The sequence below is a fragment of the Pyxicephalus adspersus genome, chromosome 9 (assembly GCF_032062135.1).
Source record: "Pyxicephalus adspersus chromosome 9, UCB_Pads_2.0, whole genome shotgun sequence".
In the NCBI taxonomy this organism is placed as follows: domain Eukaryota; kingdom Metazoa; phylum Chordata; class Amphibia; order Anura; family Pyxicephalidae; genus Pyxicephalus; species Pyxicephalus adspersus.
In genome coordinates this window covers 12,749,164-12,772,400 of record NC_092866.1, presented here as the reverse complement: position 1 = coordinate 12,772,400, position 23,237 = coordinate 12,749,164, and the positions used below count along the sequence as shown (strand labels likewise).

Below are 23,237 nucleotides of genomic sequence, written 5' to 3'. Positions count from 1 at the left end.
GTGGCATTAGTAGTCCAAGCACTTGCAAGGAATCCTTTATTTTAAGTTACAATTTCACTTTTTTTTGTTATTGTCGGTGTATTAGGAAGCTTTTTCTTTACTTGGCACTGCTGTCACTAGGATATGAAAGTGCAGATTGCAATTAAAAAACAAAAATTCTCTAATCTACCAAATTGTGTTTTTGGTTACTGTTAGAGATTTTTTTCTAACATTTCTTCTTATTATTATTATTATTATAAAAACAAAAATTCTCTAATCTACCAAATTGTGTTTTTGGTTACTGTTAGAGATTTTTTTCTAACATTTCTTTTCACTTCTTTTTATTATTATTATTATTGTTATTATTAAACAAGATTTATATAGCGCCTACATATTATGCAGTGCTTTACATTAAATAGGGGTTGCAAATGACAGCAGATTCAGACAGTGATACAGGAGGAGAGGACCCTGCCCCAAAGAGCTTACAATCTTCTTATTATAATATTTATATATCGCCAACATATTATGCAGCGCTGTACAAAGTCCATAATCATGTCACTAGCTGTCCCTTAAAGGAGCTCACAATCTAATGTCCCTACCATAGTCAAATATCTTTAATACAGTCTAAGGTCAATTTTTGGGGGAAGCCAATTAACCTAACTGCATGTTTTAGGAATGTGGGGGGAAACCGGAGTACATGGAGGGAACCTACACATACACGGGGAGATCCTGCAAACTCCATGCAGATAGTCCTGGCTAAGATTCGAATCTGGAACCTAGCGCTGCAAAGTCCAACCAGTGAGCCACTGTGCTTGCAATACAATCTCCAACCCTTCCCTGGGCTTTGGAATTTTGCAGAGTCACTACGGAGGCCGTTGGTGGCTTTATCTGGGGTGACCCTTTAATCGTAGACATATGCATTGATCAATCAGATGGCATCTTGAGCTGTCATTGTCCATTGATGAGCAGATCTGAGTCGGTGGTGAGGTTACTATGTTCAGGACGGATGGTAGTGTCATGTTTGGTCATTGTTAGTGGAGGGATTGTGACAATGGGAATATCTAACGATCTGAAATGATTTCCTGGCAGCTGGAATATCTCTGCAACTTACCCCGGGCTAGGAGCCAATCCTGATTATTGCCCACAAGCAGCTGCATGACTGGTGAACATCACCAAGTATGTGTATGTATGGCCACGTATCTAGATTTAGAGAGGAAAGAGGACCTGTCTGTTTTTTATTGCTGTCTGTGTCCCCTTTAGGAAGATTTCCCTTCTCTATGTAGCCTGGTGACCACTGTCAGCAAAAAATAAAACAAGGAGAGGGTGAATCTTCAAATGGGGACACTCCCTTCCTGTGACAACTAAGAAGGGAATTTCCCCTGATGTAGTAGAGATTTCCTCTCACTTCCTGCTGTGTCTCTGGAAGGGGAAGTAAAGAGAATTCAGCCCAATGGGACACAGACAGCAAAAATAAGTGACCGGTTTAACCCTTTCGTTGTAGGGCAGCTGTGATTTCTTTTTGGGAATTTTGGATGAATGTTGGATGATCTTTGTCAGTGTGCTGGGAGATTTGGTCATGTTTTAGGTGGATACTGATTTTCATCTCTTGGACCATGTCAGATCAGATGATTCTGTTGCTGGAGTTAATTCTCCAACTTACCTTTTCCTATGAAGTTGTTGTTGATCAGATTAAGGAGATCAGATTAAGGATTGATCAGATTAAGGAGATCCCCCTCATTGATCAGATTAAGGAGAACCCCCCCCCTCCCCATACTAGCATGAGTGGTGCACATTCTGGGCCAGCTTGGGTGGGAAGTGTTGATCCTGCCACTAGGGATGTGTCACTAGCCAGAGAATCAACCATATTGCATGGCTTTTGGGGGACGATAAATAAAAACATATTGTTGTCTCTTTTGCTTTGAATCCATGGATGTAGAAATTAGGGTGGCAGACATCAAAGCAGCAGCTTACTTTCTGATCTATATCTGCTACTTTCTTTGCAACTACATATATTTGTAGCGCTGGTCACACAATGTTGCCTCGATGTGTCTCCTGCAGAATCCTTGGCATTTGGTGTCACATGACTAAGAACAGTGATCGCCTAATCAGCCCAGCACTGCTTACCTAGGTCATGTGACTGGCACCTATAGGGATGTGCTGAATATAGGGGCAGCAAAGTGGGCATGTTTAGAATGGGAAGGGTAGACCAGTCTAAAATCATACCTTTAGGTGCTCTGCCCCTGCCTTCATTATTGTTTCCATAAAGCCCCCATAAAGTTTGCTGTATGTATGCCATATGAATACAGAGAGGTCAATACATGTGCACAAAGCTTCTTTTATTGGTTGTATTAACTCCCCATACATCAAGCCATGCAATGTAGAAATTGCTTTTTTGTATTTGTGCTGCTTCAGAATAATCAGCTGTGGAAAATCAGAACTTGTTTTGCCTTCTGTTTATTTGTATGTCTCCTTGTCACAATGGGAAATATTACCATGTATCTAAGTCATGCAGGTTCAGGGGTCCTGGATCAGGGTTGGTCTGATCTGTAATACTAGCCAATTGTGTTATCATTCACCCCCCAATTCTGTACAATGGAACAGACTAGAACCCTTGGGACATCATTGACTAATGTTATGTTGGTGCTATTACTTTGTATTCGCAGTTATGGGAAATCTTCTGCATAAGCATGTTTTATACCAGAATACTAGAACCTCTGCCAAGTTTGTACTGCCCTCTGTGCCTTTATGTTCACATGACCCCATTCTTCTTATTTTGCTGTCCTGGTGTCACAAGGAAATGAAGGACAATCTCTACAATAAAGCAGCAATAAAAAGTCCCAAAAATTCTAACACTTCCTTGTTCTAACATACCAAAAAGTTCATTCATCTGGCTCATTTATTAGGTATTTTGTTCTGTATAGAGCAATGCAGTTTAAGATAAACTGGAAAAAAAATGTAAAAAAGAGCCCAGAGCTCTACCTGCTGGCTGCAAATGGTACATATGAAATATCCATATGTAATATTTTGTTTACCTGACTAAAGATCTGTGTTTGCTTTTTGTTTGCTTTAAGTCTATGGGGATGCAAAACGTGCCTAAAGTAGGTCAGACAATGGTTAACTGCAGGTAGAAAGTCCCCTGTCAATAAATTTTGAATATTCACAGAAGGGTCCAATTGATGATAACACAAGTCCAAAGCACGGATAATAAAACTGATACAAATGTAGGGTTTGTGTTGATGGGTTTTAGGCTTTTGGTCATGGTATTTGTTGGGCATTAAAATTCATTGGCAGATGCATTTAACCTGCATTTGATCACCTTCTAACTTGCATTTGACTGGCTGCAAGCAAGTATTGCATTCTTATAGACTTGTATAGGAATGCAAAATCCATCTGAAGCAAACCAAACCCTATCACGGATCGGAAGATAAAAGTAAAGGGGAACCCATTGTTCTGCAGTAATCTAGGGAACATGCTAAGGCTTATTTTATAATATGAACCCATGACAGCCAATCAAATTTAATATATCAGTTTGAAGAATTCAGCACGATAAGCTATGATTGTTGATTGGCTGCTTTGAGGTATTCCATATTAAAGAAAGAACAGCTTTCCCCATGGAAAATACTGAAGGCTAAAAATAAAATTCTTGCAGCATTCCTGGTGAGCATTTGCTGTGAGACAGATTCACTATAGGAATATTTTGGTCCTGTATGAATACATGATATCCTCCAGGAATGGATGAACTGCTCACTGGCTGTAGGGATATTGTTTTATTTATATTTATATATATATATATATATATATATATATATATATATATATATATATAGTAAGTTATAGTATCAATTAGCATCTCATAGTGCTCAGATAAAAGACGCAGATTATAGATGGATGTAATAAGTGTCTATGATATGCTTGAGGAGCAGTAAAAGCTGAATACCAGGCTAACAGCTAAATATACAGAAAAATACAGATATGAGATTGTACTTTGTGTGGAAGTATTTATAAAGTTGTAGTAATACAGACTTCAGGTTGTAAATGGGAACCTGATGTGCCCAGTGCTGAGTATTACCATGAAATTGGCTCTCAAAATCCACATTGGGCCATTCCAAAAAAATCTCCCATCACTCCTATCCACCATTCCCAGCATACAGAATGTATTTCTTACCTTGTAAAGAAAGATATACCTACCTGAACTACCTGAACCATACAGACCCATAACAGCATCAATTTCATGTCCGCTGATCAGTCAATGCAAAGACGTTGGCACTGGTTGACTCCTGTCTGCCCTATTACTGGTGTCATCTTTTAGTCCATTCCAAAAACCATTCCAAAAACGCAGCGGCCACATCCGGTAAACATTGATATGGGTATCTGAGGATGGACCGGGATCGGACTGGGATAGTGGATCATAGACTGTGAATTTAGGGTTATTGTTTATTTTGCCAGGAGTTAGAGGGGGTAAAAGAAAGATCTGGAAATTAAGGGAGGTTTCATATGCCAGTGACATTTTTTTTGAGTAAATGAATAGAAGTAAACACCCAGCCAATCATAAACAACCGTTTTGTGTTTACAATTGGATGTGTTGGTTGATATCAAATTTAGTCATGTTGTGTGATGGTAAGATCAAAGCAGAACTGAGAAATAACTTAACAGGATATCATACATGTGTCAAAGTTATTTGTGGTCTGGTTCTAGAAGATATCTGGGAATATATGGGACCTACCCTGGCAGTACAGATACCCCTACACTGCAGGGGCCAATGGGTCAAACCTTGGCATATGGCTTTCCCTCCTCCAATGAATGCTGCGGAATGTTGGCGAGCCCATTGTGGCTTACAACTGGAGCACGAAGTACCATAGAGAAGAGGAATGTGGAAGACTGGTTGGATAGAGAATGAGCAAGGGTATAAGGTAAGTTAAAGTTTTTTTTTACCTACCCCCAAGACAAATATAGGAGTTTAATGCTTGCATTAGGGGAGAACCCACTCAAGGAATGGTATTTATTTTCCTGGGGTCAGGCTACATACACATGTCAGATGATTCTCCACCGGGAATCGCTTCAGGGCTGGTGTTGGATTAAAATCTGGTGTGTCATCCAACGTCGCTCATGGATCCATCCTGGTAGATCCACGAACGATGAAATACTGTAATGCAAGTGAAGGGGAGAGAGCACAGCGGGGTGCCGCTCGCTTCTTCTCACCCTTCCCCTCTCCATAGAGCAGAATGGTGCTGTATGTACAGTGCTTGTTCATGCATTGTTCAGTCTTTTGTTGTTAGAAAGGATTGTAAGAGATCCGTTCCAATGACAAAAATCTTATGTGTGTATGTAGCCTTAGACTTTTTATGGCTACTTTTTCATGATAACCCAACCCAGCTCTCTCTACCTTACCAACAATGACTCTCAAATTTGTGAATTATTAAGCTCTCACAACCCTGTTTTACCCTCTTCATACACACTGTTCAGCAGACAATGGCCTTTCTAGATGCAAGCCAAATGCATACCAGAAATGGAAGGTCTTGTTGGACTGGAAAGTCATGGTGGCTAGGGGGACCATACAATTTGCCAGTGGTGCCTCTAATTAGTGATGAACCCAGAAAACCAACGATCCAAAATTGTATTGCTTTGAGCAAAGCCGCCATGATTAACAAATAAAAAAGAAGTTTCATTTGATTGCATCCTGAACTGATCCATATGGTACTTTCTATATAGCCGGCATGCCCAGTGAACCATAAATGAATCGTATATACATCCATCCAGGATCCGAAGAACGCATACTATAGATATGGATACACAAAGTAATTAGTTACCAGTAGCTACTAGACTGTGCAGTTATAATTGGCCTTTAAAGCAACAGTACGGGCATAAATAACATCCATGTGATGGGTTTTCGCCCTCCTGGTGGTGTCAATTTGATTAATGGGAATCTTTACGATAATTTTGCAGTATCTCATAGTAGCTTGTGAACTGAAACAGATGTGTCCCTGCTTTTGTCTGTCGGAGAAGATGAATGATACCGCTGTATTATTATCCCATCATCAGAGCCAAACAAACAACACACACATGTTTAGATGTGTGCTGTGTACTATCCCGCTATAAAGGAAACCATGCAGGTGAATGGAAATTGCATCGCCCTAGAAGCACAGTGCCTTTATTATCATGATTACAAAATATTATAAAAAAATGATTCAAGATTAAGTCATTATACAGTTCACATCTAAGTCATAACAGTAGGGAGCTAGTCTGCATAAATTTGGTTTTACTCTGTACTGCCCCCTATAGCTAAGATGAGGTATGGCTGCTTGTGCTTCCCTAGACCTCCCTGTGCTGCACTGTGTTTGACATATGATTGTGATACGGTAGCTGCATGGGATGTTTGCATAGCAATTAGGAAACACTGTATGTTGTTTAAGGGTACATAGAGCTTAGATAGAAACAAAATAAAATCACAAGTAGATATAATAATTTTTTAAGCATTTTTTCTGTATTGTCCTGTTGTATTGGATTTTTTTGAATGAAGGATAAACATTCCATTTGTTCGGGTTATGCAGCTGCACAGGTATCCTTTGGGACATATGGGCCTTTTTATTCTTAATGTGAACCAGGCAGGTGTGTGGATTCTCAAATACTTTCCTCTAAACCAAGAGGGGTGAGTCATTCTTCATGATAACCAATCTTTGTCTGTCACTGAGCACTAATGCTGCAGTGTGTGAATGTTAGTATGAATAAGATTTGAGTGAAAGCATAAATTGCAAAAGAGGGAAAGAAGGGAAGCAAATGTCACTGAGAGAGGAAGAGAGGGGCCATGGGCATATCTGGCAAAATTGCGGAGAGGAGTAGGGAATTATGACTGGGAACGGAAGGTGTACCAAAATGGCAGCACTTTTAGAGCTGTGTTTTCTTAGTTATCGGCCTGCAGCCTAATTTAATGCTTTAAAGAAAGAGCATAAAGCATTTGCAAATGGTAGCACAGAGATAATTGTTCAAATACATAGGCAACACATGAGCAATCACAAAACACTAGAAACTGTCGCAATGTGTGGGTAATACACTGCTAGTTGTGACATGAGCAATAAATGTGTGATAGTCTTTAGCTCGCCCAGCAATGCAGTTATAATGCTTTAAAATCTGCATTTTTAGTATGCTCACCCACTGGCATGAGCAAGAGTCCTACTTCAAAGACAAGTCTCTGGGTATAGGGTATGGAAATTAACTGCTAGGAGACCCAATTTCCAGAAATCAAGCGGATGTAATTGCAACCCCCAATCCAGCATAGTAGCATCTAAGATTCATTTTAGGATAATGCTAATTAATAAATATCACATCACATAAATTATTCATGAATATCATATCCTAATAAATAATAATCATTTTTTAATAATATTACTGTTTAGCAATGAAGCATTTTGTTTTTAAAGGAATTGGTTGATTGCAAACAGCTAATGTTAATGGAAAGTCCTATTTCTCCTATATTCTTTTTTTAGAATATTCAATTAGTCAAAAGATGGGTAAAAGACTAATCAGTGGTATTTTCTTTGGTCTCCCCGCTGCTGATCTTTTACCAATTACTGTCTTATCACGCCTTGTTCTGTACTGTGTAATGTGCAGGGCTTTGCTTCCTCATGCCAGAGACTCCAGCATGGATAACAATGAGCAATACAACAGTAATCTCACCAAATCTTACCCCATATCTGATGAGACTTAAGCTATGTACACACGTCCAATGGTCCTCGCCAGATAATCAGCTTAGGGCTGATATCGGAAGAGAATCTGGCGTGTGTACAGCGCTCGTTGTCCGTCTGAACGACCGTCTTGGCTGATCCACGGACGATGGATGACAAGCGATCCTAATGCAAGGGAAGGGGGGAGAGTGCAGCTCCGTTGTTCTTCCCTCCCCTCTCCATAGAGCAGAATGGTGCTGTATGTACAGCGCTCGTTCATGCATCGTGCAGTCCATTGTCATTGGAAAGGATTGTGAAAGATCCTTTCCAATGACAATAATTGCACGTGTGTATGCAGCTTTATAGTCAGCAGTGCTATGGATCTCACACTGCATTATACAGCTATGAATTATTTGTTTTTAGGAAAAGTTTAGGGTACCACTTAGGCACAAGTAGCATTTCTAGACATTTCCTTTAACAAATCACATTTTCAGTTCCAATTTAATAATGACCCCTTAAAAAGAGGATCCTTCACATGACTACAAAGCATCAATGCAACCATAACAGATTGAAACCAGATGTGACAGTATTAGAACTGACAGACATTGTAACATTTCATACCTGGTCACATTGCACTCACACACCTCCTGACTGATGGCCATGAATATAATACAGGATCTTAGTACATCTGTCTCTATCTACATCTGTCAATGTTCCCATTGTGCGCCTTATCACATAACACAGCGTGAGAACATCCTGTTCATGTACATGGGCTTCAAGGCTCTGTGTACTCTGTGCCTGGGGCAATTACCCCACCGGTTCTAAAAGTAATGTGGAGCAGCTTTGTCATTCTTTTGTCTTTTCATTATGATCAGGACTATAAGAACAGTTCTTTATAAGCTCATCTTTAATTTTTTTAGGTCTTGATTGTGTCATTTTAAACAAAAGCTTTACCAGTATATATAAAACCATGAGTATATAACATAAATGTATCATGAAAAAAAATCAAATTGACCTCAAACCATTATAGAGTTCCTTTAGGCTGGATTCACATTATTGTATAATCAAAGTATATAATGCATAACTGAAATTGAAACAAAAGGTGAAAAAATGCTGATCAATCTCCGCTAATCAAAAGAAGGCCACATACCCTTATAGTAATGTAGTTCAAAATGTGGTAAAGAGAAGAAAAAAAAACAGGGTATTTGTTGTGGCAAAATGTTTAGTCATAAAATTCACTAATGTTCCCTGAGTCAGGGGACTTAAATACAGTGAAACTATAAGTACAAATACAGAATAATATTTTATAGACAATACATCAAATATACAGTAGAAACAAACCACCTTATCGTAACCCAAAACAAGGGGGGCGGTTTGTTATCTCTAATCTAGACAAGGCAATCCTACTAATATTCAGAAGAAGGATGCGAATAGATCCCGACGCGTTTCGCCTTTAGGCTTCCTCAGGGGGCCATTACAGACAGAAATATACTTAAACATAAACAAGGGTAAGGTCATACCTTGTATATACATATAACCAATAACATCATACATGGTTGCTGGCCAAAAAGCTTCAACTTACATTTAGGATAATGCTGTATAGATTTACTGGGGACGGCTAAAGCAGTGCATCCCTAAAGTTCTTTCTTCTCTCTCTTTCTTTCTTCTCTTTACCACATATATAATGCATAAGAAAACATGTGCTTTGTGGGTTATAAGTATGTATTAATGTTAAGTAGGGCAGGGAACATCATGCCTTATGGATATGTATATGCCATGCATAGAAATGTGATTGAGCCCTACTATTCTGTGCAGTATTCCTCCTTCCCCTATTATGCAGCTGAGGGTATATTCCTTCTGATGCTCCAGCCATTTATACCACTTGTGAATTCCAATATTTATGGCCAACATTTCAGGAGACCAAACTATACAAGTACTAGAAGCTAACCTTGTCTTCTGCTCCTCATTCCCCACTGTCCACAAATATGGGACACTGGACTGTCTATGAGAAGCTCATGGCACCCAAGAATGTGGGGAAGCCATGAAATGTCAGGAATGTTTAGCATTTATGACTTAGTGAGGACCAAATGTGTCTCCATTTATCCATGGTGGGGATGCTCCATACATCTGAGTAATGGCAAGAACCTGTCTATCTTGTGGAGAAGTTCAGTGTCCCGGGAGAGGTCAGAGTGATGGGGACAAATTTCAGGAATGTGAATTGTTTATTACTGACACTTTTACATTTTAGGTTTCATATATATATATATATGCTTGTGCAATCTAGGATTATACATCAAGGAGACCTTTATGTTGGTTTATTGGGTTCACAGTATATATGGGTTAGAAAGAACCATACTGTACAAAGACACTTCAATGGTTGTTTGTAGGTTTCTGGATCATTTTTTTATCCATGCTTCTGTATGTGCACCTATAAACCCAACACACAACCCTCTGCTAGAATCACCTCCTAAACTTTATACAAATACTAGATAATTGTCATTCATAATAAACAATTTCTAACATATCATTACAAATTGTTCTTTTGAAGAGTGTCCAACAATGTGAAAAGATGATGTACAATGATGCTTGGATACAAGGAACAATCTATGCTGGATGTATGTTTATTGGGAAAAAATGTATTGCTGGCAACTGTAAGAAAAAAGCCTGCCTGCCTATGTTAGCTATAGGCACGGGTCTGTTTTGTCTGATTGCCATTTTTTTTATTAGAAACAAAGTTTTAAAAGTTCTTCTCTTGCTAAGTGACAAGTCTGAGAACTTTTATTTTTTGCATATTGTACAAGGATGTGTTTGACTGGATACTCATTGAATGTATTGTAAAGATAGACTCCTTTGGTGAGTATACAGGAGATTGTACAATCAGACTGTAATGTGTGTGAACATCATATCTTCTCCTGTTGCTTTCACTTACACCAGTATGTCCTTATTTATTAAAGTAAACCTGCTATAAAAAAATGCATTGCAAGTAACAGTCTTCTAAAAATTCTATTTGTCCGGCTGCTATGCTAAACTGCTGGCTTTAATATTTTCAGACTGCTGATCCAAAACAAATAAAATCAGATAAAAGTCTTCATCTGCATGCATTTTCATGGTCAGCAACTCCAAGATATAAAGCAAAAGAGAATGGATAACAACCAGGCAGCTAGCATTTTCTTAGAAGAAGAGAGCAATGGCAGCCTCCATGTTTGTTTAATGATGGGGTCTCATTAAATTCATTCCTGCTGACCCCAGGTGTATGTAATTATCTTTATATTGGGCTGTTTGTTTGACAGTAATTGGCCCTTATGGGATAAAGCTGAGCTGGAATGATAAATTTGAGTAGTACAGTGCCTACAATTCCATGCAGCCATTGCATGCATGTGGATGAAATGTGAAAGAAAAGTGAATGTTAAATTCGAAGTGCTGGAAGTTGTAGTTCAGTAACAGCTGAAAGCCAATGTGCATTATGAGTCCCAGACTCTCTGAAGAAGTATCATTATTGTATGCGATGTAGGTCATGGGGGAGTTATGTCTGGAGCTGTGTCACTGTACAGAGTTGGGATTATCCCATTTTTCCCTGTACTACCCCACCCATCACCCTCCATCCCACAATGTGCTGTAAATTTGAGCGCCTGACAGCTGGGCATATTTGAAATACCCCATAGAAGGGAAGCAAGATTCACATCCTCCTCCATACCCACAGTGATGAATAATCATTTCCAGCTCATTCACAAGATGACAACAATGTATTTCACAAAAGGCCGGGCCTAGAAATGTCCAACATGAAAGTGAAGTGAGCAAGAGAGAAATAAAACAGCTGTCAGCACTGACTTGCTTTTATAGGGGCCGGGGCCAACATTACAATTAGAATGAGCAAAACATTTTTACAATTTCTATAAAAATTCTGTACAACAAAATCAATGAGGAAGGTAAAATTAGGTGTAATTGGAGAGGAAAGGGTGTTTAAAGGGCTCTGTTTATTAAACAGGGAATCAGACATTCCCTCGTAGGAATCTTACAGGTCCATGTGTTTCATTGGCAGTAGTTGATTCCCGCCAGGGAATGTTTGAGGGAATGTCAGATTGCTTGTTTTATAACTAGAGCTCTTAGTCTTACATAAACTGCTCAAGGAATGTCTATTGTACCAAATGTTTCATTGCAAATCAACACACACATTTAAGACATTGTTGTGTGTTTTATTGGTATTTGATGTGTTCATCAAGTAATCAAAGATACAAAATATATAATAACAATATTAGATTTTAAAACAAAACCCCTCAAATATATTCTTGTGTACCATTGTCATTGTAAATGTTTGGTTTTGATCTAGTGATATAGGGTAACACTGAGATCCCCTGGCTGCCAGAGTTCGCTAGAGTGGGTACGGAGAGTGAAAAACTGCTGGGCACTAAAACAGATTACTATGACTATATTCTACATTTCCCTGTGCTGCTTTGCATATGGGATAAAGTAATGAAAGACTTGTGAGGGGTAAGATAGGCTTATAAGTGTATGGGGAGACTTAACTGGCACCCCATTACTAGGTGCTGCCCTGGGAAACTGCTTACAATGCTTATGCTTAAAAAAAAAAACCCTGGAAGATAGCTGTAAAACGCTGATTGAAGTTCTAACCCTTCCAAACCTAATCCAATTGTCTTTAGATTTAGTATTTGGAATCAATGACCAGAAGTAAGGATGACTCCTGCAAAATCATTTTGAAAAGGAGAGTTTAGCAATGGAAGCCAATGGTTTTATTACCATTTATTACCCAAACTGGACCAACCTGCATTTTTAACTGGCAGCAGGCAGTATCATTGTGAATAGTTCCATGTACTCTGTAATATATCAGCCCTATATGATGTATGTATTAACTTAAAACATTTATTTTGCTTTTTCATGACATTGCAAGGCAGGATAGGATAGTATAGTAATATAACATTTAAAGACCTAAGCTTTAAAGACAATGTTTTTTTATTGTGCGGTAATGTCGGCACTGTGCAATGTTCAGGCACTGCGCACATTCCCAGACACAGCACATAACATGGCAAGTGGTCTGTATCAGAGGCAGCCCTGGACGCCTTGGCACCAGCCCTGGGAAAAATGAATTTAGCAGCTCATCCGTCTACTATTGCCCTCCTCTCTCCTTTCCTCGAGTCTCTGGCTAGATAGCATGGAATAATATTAGAAGAGCAATGTAAAAGCACCCAGAAATTCATCTTTACTTTATAAAACTATTAAAGTCTATCAATAGCTAAAGAAAAAATCCAAAATGCCCTACTCTAGTGGTAAAAAACAAATACATTAGGTCATATATATACTTTAAATAGTTATTTTAATACTTGTTAGTGCTGTCAGGCTAACATGTATAAGCAATCTTAAAAGAGGGGCCTGCAAAACATTCCCTGTTTCATGTACAGGTAGTCCCCGAGTTAAGGACATCTAACATATGCATGACTCCTAGATACCGATGAGGCTTCCCTGCTCGCTCGTGGGCAGGATGGAGGCTTGATGTGGGGGAGAGGGTGGTTTGCATGACTTGACAGAAGAAGTCTTTTGCTAAACACAGCTGAGGTTGAGTTGAGCTGATCTGTAACCTCTTGTAAATCTTTAATGGCCAAGACAAATCTGCAGTTGTTTCTTTTTGCATAACAAAGCACAGCTTGCTCCATAAGTTAATGAATGTCTAGGTTCCATAAAGTTTTTTTTTTTTGCTTTGTTTGTGATTAGCTCACAGTGAGGATTTTTTACAGACAAACATCTTTCCTAATTTCATTTATTAAAATAATGTACCTGTTTTGCATACAAATTCAATTTAAGAACAAACCTACAGTCCTTATCTGGTATGTAACCCGGGGACTACCTGTATATAAAGTCCCCAGTGTTCATATATGGCTGTAGAGTATGGTTAAGGATGTGTGAATTACTGGCTTATCAAGTTATAAAAGTTGTATAAAAATTAATTGCAAAAAATATTTTTACAATAGAAGTAAAGTATGCCTCTACTCTTACAACATATTAAAGAGGGATATCCTTATAGCAGGGTGAGATATATAATGGTGTCTTTAGATGGGCATCTCCCTGCCCCCCATATTCTTACCTACATTGCCCTTATGTACATTTTTTGCTCCACAGCTGGCAAGAATACCTAGCACTTCTAGGAATGGAGGTGGACCAGTCCCCAGTGATAATCAGGGCCACCATCAATGAAAGACAAGGGGCACTTCCCTACATGGGCCTCATTAAAAAAAAGCCTGACTTTTGCAATGTTGTCCCACTTAGACATGTGGGAGCGAGGCCCAGGAAGTTTACCTAGTATGGAGCCCAAAAAATTCTGATGCAGCCCTGGTGATGATACCTAAGTCTGGCACCCAAGCATAAGGACTGTTATGTCGCTGCTCCCCAGGTCACTGTCACAGACAGTCTACAAAGATACAAGGAACTGCAAAGAATGGGGTCAGCAAGCTGAAAGTAACTGTCACCCTTTCATGCAGGGGTAGGGTTGGGTGACCATGTCTCCCTAAATAAAACCCACTTAGGCCTCATTCCCAGTATTTGCTGTTCACTGCACTTTACATAGTATGCAATACACAATGATGTCAGACACTGCATAGAGAGCAATGTGTTATTTTTCATATATTATGCATTGCACTGCATTGCTTTTTTACATTTTTACAATGCACTTCTGTCTGTTTTAGTGAAAGTCAGTGTAATGAATGAAGTCAGCATTGCAACAGACAGCCACAGAGGTGGCCATACACTGCCATGCGTTCTAATGTATAACTTTCATATAGTGGGAGCAAAGCCTTATAGACATTCAAGGTACAGGTACACTTTGCTGGTATTGTAAAAATATATATTTTTTATGCTGCCTGAGCCGTTCGTTCCACTTCCTCTCGTCTAACTGTGCTGTGTGTACCAATGCCCTGTTTGACTTTGTTTATAATCAGATAGACTGTGTGTATGTTGGGGGACTGCCATCATAGGAAAAATGATTACATAGAATAGATTCCATTTTCGGAAATTACACTAAATTTAGTGTAGTTTATTTTTTTTTTATTTGGCATGTGACTGTGCTCCATGTCTGTTCAGTGTCAGATGCATGTATGCCAAACATATTTTTGCTTTATTGAACTGGATTGATTGAGTTTCAATTTTTTCTTATAGTTTTGTACAACATTTTGAACTTTTATCAAGTCAAACTGCAAGCAAAAAAGTAAACTATATAGTTGAAATCTGCTTTATATATCACCTGTCGTACATCCAAAACTTTGGTAATTCTGTGCAGCCAGTCTTGGGATCCAAGCACTTTTACTTCACAGCATAGTTAGACCCCTGACCTCCTTTTTTTATTTCTGCAGTATAAACAATACAGTTTGGTCATTGTCCTGTGGCTGTTGAAATAAATATATAGAAACACTTTGATGTATTTTCTATGCATAGGCAAAGCAGCTAATGTACAGTCAGATTTAGACACCCTCAAAATTTCTGTTCCTTCCTCCTGCCTGACAGCACGGCTTACACCAAGCAAATCATTGGAAGCCTTCATTTATTCCGGGAGCTGAGTTTTATCTTATTTTGGTCATCGATCAATACGTCAGGCTGGTACAGAGGGAAGGGAAGTTGCCGTTAAAGTATAGGAAAACTTTAATTTATTCCTAGAATACATTTTAAAAAACAGCTACATAAAAAATGAGTATTCATTTTATTTACACAATAAATTGGGAATGTAGCTCATGGGAGGGGAACGGCTCTCCTGATGAGGGCAATCGAGGACAGAGGGGGCACTATGCCCTAACACCCCCAGAGTCAGGGAAATTAAGAACCATTGGCTAAAGCTAAGTACACACGTGCAATAATTGTCGTTAGAAAACTAACGACAGATCAACGAATATGCTCGATTATTTTGAACGATCCTATTGTGCTCAATTCTGTACATGCTGAAATGATACGATTGTTTAAATATAATCCACCAATATTGTACACACACTAGATACGATCATTTGAACTAGATGCAGGAAGTGACATGTAAAGGGGAAAGTGTACTGCAGAACCATGCACGATCACTGAACGAGCGTACACACAATAGATTGTGAACAATCGTCACCCAATCAGATCCGTGGTTGTTTGTTTCCAGTGACAATCCTCGTTCATCGGCATCCTTGTGCACTTTTTTTGTTAACGATTATTGAACGAACGGTTGTTAGTTGTTCGTTTCCAACGATAATTTTTGCACGTGTGTACGCAGCTTAAGGTTATTTAACATGCCTATTTGTTTTGTTCTTTGTTTGCTACATTCGCTAATCACTCATCTAATAGGAATTTAGGGATGAACAAAATTAAGCGTTTTCCCCACGTTTTGTTGGGGTATAAGTTATATTCAAAGAGGAAGATAGCAAAGGAGTGTTTGGGATTGTTAAGGATTCAATGAGCTTTAAATGACATCTAAAGTTACAAAAGCTCCTTAACCTATCCTGGACCTCTTCCGCTTTAGTAGAGTTTTGTTTTTCAAGCATTTGACCCCACAGGTTTCAAAAATGATGCTAAATGCTATTAAATACTGAAGTGTACAAAGCCTTGGGGCCAAGTCGTACAAGCAATCCTGATGCTACGGGTAAGGAATAGCCCTGCAAATGCCCAACTAGTATTTGTCGCTCCCACACCGGCTGCAACATTTAAGGTTAAGTTTAGGTGGACCACAAGGTTGTGATGTGATTGTTTCCTTGCCCATGAACTGTTCCCAGGGGTATGATGCTACGTGTAGTGTCTTACTTGTAGCCACCCATTGGGTATGAGTGGGCGATGAGTAGTGAGCGGTTCAGTATCGCTCGCTGTCAATGTTGGAGCGCAGGTTCATTAGGAACCAGCATAGCATTTGGGGCTGCAGAGTATTTGGCAAAGTGCCGACCACCAGTAGCCGCCCATGTGACTTACCCTCATTACCCTCATGCTGCAAAAACAGCATTTCCAACAAGTGATGCATACAAGCAAGTCAGTATTTTGTCAGCAACAGTATGGATACCATGGCACATTTTATCCCATAGGCTCCGGCCCAGCTCACAAACCCCTTTGATGGCTCTGAATTCTAACTTCATAGGAGTTTATCACTCGGTATAAATAAACTTTTCGGTTATACAGTACTTGCAGTGCATACCCCAGCCTTTGTCTTGTTTAGGAATGAGGTAAATTCCCGGGACGCCTGAAATACGATCATACCCGAGCCACGCAGGGGGGTGAGGGGGCAGCAGCTGGTACTTACTGGGTCACTGGGGACTGGTAAAGTCAAGTTAATCCCCACACTTGTTCCCCTCCCTTTCTGGACAGCTGGATAATCAGTTACTACACTTAGCAGGGATGCATTAAAGATTTCACACCTGCCCAGTGCTCCATCAAGGGTTAAAGGCAATAAACACACATTGGTTGGTGTTTTTCTGCTGTAGAGGCTGATTTGTGGGGGATCTTAAATGAAAAAAAATGTATAACAACACAAAAAGACAGTAAATAGGAAAATTTTCCAATCAGATAGACCCATTCAAAACATGGTAGATCTGGTGAGAGTTAGGATTGCTAAAAGTGAGGCACAATGTATCCAAAATAATTGTAAGTTTCACAGTTTTCAGCTATTTTTATTATTTGTTTATGTCTGTTCTGCTGATCTCTCAGAGTCTTATTTGCTGCCACTTTCTGTCTGCGCTCCAGCAATGGAGTTTTCAGTTTTCTGATGGTGACGACAGTGGAGCATGCCTGCATACTTTATATTGAAATGGCAGAGTTTCCCGGTTTGCTGTACCCAAGGAGTTCCTAGGTCTGCTGTACGCACTAAATTCATAGGTCTGATGGGCTCGTTAGGTTCCCGGGTCTGCAATGCCCAAAGAATTCCCAGGTCTGCTATACCCATAAAGTTTGTATATGATCTAATGTGCCCACTGAGTTCCCAGGTATGAGCTGCCCGTTAAGTTTCCAGGTCTGCTGTGCCCAAAGAGTTTCCTAGGACCGCTGTACAATTGTTTGCCTAGGTCTGCTGTGTCCAAAGGGTTCGCAGTTCTGATATACCCATGAGGTTCCCAGGTCTGCTATGTCCATTGAGTTCCCAGGTCTGTTGTGCCCATTAGGTTCCTGGGTCTACAATGTCCAAAGAGTTCCCAGCTCTGCTATACCCATAGAGTTTGTCTATGTTCTGATGTGCCTATTAAGTTCCCAGATCTGCTGTGTCCATTGATTTCCTGGGTCTGCTGTTCCCAAAGAGTTCCTAGGACTGCTGTGCCCATAGACTTCCCAGTTCTTCTGTGCCCAATATGTTCCCAGGTCTGCTATGCCCATAGAGTTAACAGTTCTGATGCACCCATTAGGTTCCCCGGTCTGCTGTGTCCATTGATTTCCCCGGTCTACAATGCCCAAAGGGTTCCTAGGTCTACTATACCCATAGAGTTTGTCTATGGTGTGATGTGCCCATTAAGTTCCTAGGTCTGCTGTTTTCAAAGAGTTCCTAGGACAGCTGTTTCGTTGATTGCCCAGGTCTGCTGTGCCCATAGGGTTCCAAGTCCTTAAGTACCCATTAGGTTCCCAAGTCTGCTATTCCCAAGGACTTCCTTGCTCTCCTATACCCATAGGGTTTGTTTATGGTCTAATGTGCCCATTAAGTTCTCAGGTCCGCTGTGCCCATTGATTTCCTGGGTCTCTTGTTCCCAAAGAGTTCCTAGGACTGTTGTGCCCATTGATTTCCCAGGTCTTCTGAACCCATTGATTTCCTAGGTCTTCTGTGCCCATAGAGTTTCCAGGTCTGCTGTGCCCATAAAGTTCCCAGTTCCCAGTTCTTCTGTGCCCATTAGCTTCTCAGGTCTGCTGTGCCCATTAAGAGAGATTCACATTCACAACCTCCTTGTGTATATATATATATATATATATATATATATAGAGAGAGAGAGAGAGAGAGAGAGAGAGAGAGACACTCAAAGGTGGACAAGAACTTCCAAAAACACCCAGGTGGACAGGAACAGGGATAGGAGTAAGAAGATTCCACTGTTGGTGTAAATAAATCTTATAGGAAGCCGGCCAGGATCCAATTGTACCTAAAATATCACTTTTTGAGGGACTGATCCCTTATTTTGAGGTGAAGACCACATACACAGCTAACTTTACAATTGTGTATGTAATATAAATATCAAAATATGATAAAATATTGTACAGCAGGAAGAAAGGAACGTTTTGCTGGAAACTAATAAAACTAATTTTGGGTGAATACTGAAATAACTTCAGGTCTAAGCTGAGTTACAAGATCTTCTGTAATTTCCATCAGGAGTGTTTGGCTGTCTGAATTGCTGTCTGATGACAGAATTGGTGGATCGGCTTCAACAGATGGATCTTCCTGCATTCCTGACCTCAGTGACACAACCATTTGGCTGCCCACAGTGTAAATAACTGTATGGGGTACAAAGAATTACATGTACAGGATGATATATTGGGGGGGACCTGTACAGTAACACCAAACTTTGGACAAAAGGAGAGAAGGATTTCAATCCTGACTTTTCCCTATTGATGATATTCAAGCTCACCTCCACTCTTGATAAAAGGACGTCGGTAGGACAGGAAGTGATGGGATATCTTTCTGATGGGGACACATATGGCAAAAAAGAATTATGAGGCCAATGTTGGTTTTAAAATGTCCAAGATTTTGAGACAATCCACTGGATAGGATGCACTTGTCCTCACAAATTCCGGCAAAGGCTATATCTAAATTATATGGATTTCTTGGATGGGACAACCTTGAACTATGAAATTTCTAAAGTAGGTATGGCAAACTGGAGATCTCACTTCCCTAGCTTGCCTATTTCCAAGATATTACAGTTATAGTTTCCTGGAAGGCATTACCCGTGGTCCAATATCGCGAAGTGTTCTTTCGCTTATTCCAAAAGAATTATATCTCCCCCCAGAGAGCACAATATATTGGTTTCTCGGATGATGGCTCTTGCTTTAAATGCGGAGCCCAAGTGGCTACCCTGTAGCACAACTTTTGGGAATGCCCTGTTATCAAGCGTTTTTGGAAACAGATTGTGCTATATGTTAGTAGAAATCCTCTGAATTATATCCCATGCGCCCCTGAATGGGTTATCTTTGGTTTAATGGAAATGCATGGTGTTCGGTTTGCTAGGGGAACGCAGCGTCTGTCACTGTTACTATCAGCGGTTGCAAGAAAAACTATTCTTCACTGTTGGTTAGAACCTGCGCCCCAAACTATGAAACTCTTTTTTACTAAATTACAGGAATTATTCAAAATGGAGTGGGAAGAAGCTGCATTTCATAAAGAAACAAAAACTTACAAATTCTTTGAAATCTGGGAAAGCTTTATTGATACATTGAATACCCCCAATAAAATGAAACTGTATAACTGTTTTCCCCACACAACACGGTATTTGGAAAGAGAATTACCTAATGATCCTCCTATAGTTTTCTGATGTGCATTGTGAGTAATTTTAAACACACTAGTCTTGTATGATTAGTAAATGCTAAAACTGAATCACATAACTACATTACAATGCCAGAGCCAGAAGCAAGCTATCAATATTATAGTAGTTCAGGGATTTTCCTTAGTGGAGCCCTCCACCCCAATAAGATGGAGACGAGAGATGCTTTTAAAAATGCAGTGTGTAGGGACTATGTGACTCCATGGTAAAGCTATCAGTAAATCTGAATGCAAGGGCAGCAATAGTTATATGCAAAGCTTTGAAATTTACTGTAAAAGCAGAGTTTTACGTCCACTTATTATATCTCCCGATTATCCTCATTGCTGGAATACCCATAAGGTGACCTTGGAGGATACCTAGGGCCTTGTGGGTATTTGGTGACCAGAATAAGGAAAAGTTGGCTATTTTCAACTTTTCTATGTTTAAAGAAGTGAGTAAAGGGTGTACAGCTACCAAATTCTTTAAGTACCCCTTACTCTTACACACCGCCACCTTCTAAAGAAGTGGGAGAAAATGGGATCATTAGCAAGTCCAGTGAGCGACACCTTGATGACTAGCAGAAGAGGTGACGGCAGGGCTGGACCGGAGGTGGCCATATTGAGAGGATTGAGAAATGTCTCCTTTAAGTGGGAATATCCCTCACTTTGGGTTTCCTCACATTCCTTTGTATCTACAGGATGGGAAGTGATGGAGTTTCTCCAGAAATAGATAGGAGCTCTAGGCAAGGGATTATAATTGACATTGATAATGATTGCAGTAGGCACAGAAGAAATTCTGCATGATTGGCAATGTCTGTGCTGGTATTGGTCTATTAGGATACCAGTTACCTACAATGCACCATTTTTGTGCGGTATGAAAGTTATATCTGGTCCTCTGGTACATATCCCAGGGTCCTGCCTTGGGTTGCCTCGTGGATGACCAGGCTCTCAATATGATGGAAATCCTCTCTTGGTTGTCACTAGAAAAGGAATCTCTCCAATGGCACATAAAAACTCACACATGGGTTTAAACCATTGTATACTCCAATACATGGGTAAAAAATCTGGCTTCAGATGCGCTTCGTTTATTGTGTAGAGTTTGCAGACTGCTCCAACTGTGAGCTCTTCTAAGGGTCGGTGTGTTGATAGAAGATTTGCTAAGACGAATTCTTGCCTGCTGTCTACACCTGTTCCAGTTGTCGTTGGTAAGATTATTGGAGGCTCCCGCTCAGCACATAGTATGTCTGTGAGCACCAGGCTGAATTCAGTCTATGAGGCTCCTGTGGTCTCCTGGGTCTCCATGTTGTGACACCTGGCAGCTCCAAACAGCTGCTCCCTGAGCACATATGGTGCACCGTGTCCTATACTATACTGCCAGAACCTGCGATTGCCATGTCTTATCAGATACTATATGACAGTGCCAGTTGTACAAGACAAAGGTACCTCCTGCCCCATACCCAGGACAGCCCCAGGCTGCATGGCATTTCTCAGAGTGGGTCACGCCAAGGTGATAACAGTAAACTAAGCCTGCGTAATGAGTGTTGAAAAAGGAACTTGGTCTCTCCATTGGATGCATATGTAATAGGATGACAATGCGAGAGAACTAGGGAAAAGATACAGAATGCTGTCACTCAGAAATAGGAATTGTCTGTACATGGAACTGCAAAAATCCAAATATTGAATAAAAATTGCTATCTCCAAGGCTGAGAGCTTAAATATGAAGGCGACCTTGCTGCTCAGGACAGCTATACCATGGATAATTGGAGACACATTTGTTCCTTAGCAAGTTTACCCAGCAAAACATTCCTGACATTTAATAGGTGCCCCAAATCCCCATGTCTCCTAACAGTATTAATCAATCATCTGGCTCTAAACTGAGCACAGCAACCAATCAGAAGCCAGGAATCCTTTTGTCATGCAAGTTAGAACATTAGAACTTGATGTATGTAACTGCTCCAATTTTCATATTTTATAACTCAGGATTAAGGTATCTTTTTCAGCAAATTAAACAAATTTCATTCTTTGTTTTCCTGCAGGTCATTGGCTCAGCGTCACAACAGGAGCTCACACAAGATGTACCCCTGCTATATCCGTGGGGAAGAAACATGGCTGGGATGCAGAGGTTTAGGAGAGCCTGGGTGATCCCTACTATATCGGTATCTGAGAATATGAAAAATATTCCCACGCAGGTGGTACAGGTATGAAGTGTATGCCTGAGCTATACAAAAGAAATACGTTTTAAATAATATATACTTGGGTCCGATATTGTACTGAAGACATACTCAGCTTCTTTACTGGGAAGAACATTCTTTATATTGATCATATTAAAAATCAGTGGAAATAATGCTCCGTTCCAGTGGCAAACAAAGCCATCAGTGGGCCCCTGTGCAGAACTGACTTGGGGCCACCCCTCTGCTGAACTGAATTAAGAGATCCTGATGGCTTGATCTCAAACCCGTGCGCACCCTTGCTCCTTACATTGATTACATTGGTGGTCTTTGGGAAAAATGTCCCCTCACATTGGTTACATTGTGGGTCAATGGAAAGAATGACCTTACATTGATGGTCATTGGGAAAAATGTCCCCTTACATTTGCTATGTTGGGGTTAGAAGGAAGAAGTTCCCCTAAATTTGATTTATTCCCTACTCTGTTTATTTCCTACTCTATTATCCAATTCTTTATCCATTCCCTTTTCTATGCATTGCCTAATCTTGCTATTCCATTCTGTATTAATTTACTACTTGGTAAACTTGATGGACTTATGTATTTTTTTCAACCTGACTTACTATATACTCTATCCCTTTCCTACTTTTTTCATTCCCTACTCTATCCCACATTCTCACCTACATTGTTCACTCCCTTCTCTACATTGTCTATCTATTGCCTTCTCTGTCCATTCACTTTTCTATTTATTGCTTATTCTTGCCATTCTCTGTTTTATTCATGCATTACTCCACCTCTGTTTATTCCTTACCATATTCCACATTCCCTTTATTGCCTACATTCCTTTCTACGTATATTTCCTTTCTGTCTATTCCCTACTTTATTCATTCTTTTCTATATAGATTTCTTTTCTGTCTATTCCCTACTTTTTTACATTCTTTCTATTTCCCAGATTGTTCACTCCCCTCTCTGTTCATTTCCTTTTCTATTTATTGCCTATTCA

At 39.9% G+C, this 23,237-nt stretch overlaps 1 protein-coding gene across 2 annotated transcripts in view; it reads left to right on the top strand.

The window, feature by feature from the left end:
- CDH15 (cadherin 15) overlaps nucleotides 1-23,237 on the top strand; it is a 46,208-nt gene that overhangs the window by 8,160 nt on the left and 14,811 nt on the right. For both annotated transcript variants that reach the window (XM_072422629.1, XM_072422630.1), the window contains exon 2: nucleotides 22,107-22,268. In XM_072422629.1, the coding sequence (XP_072278730.1) occupies nucleotides 22,107-22,268 (162 nt within the window). The remainder of the gene's footprint in view (nucleotides 1-22,106; nucleotides 22,269-23,237) is intronic.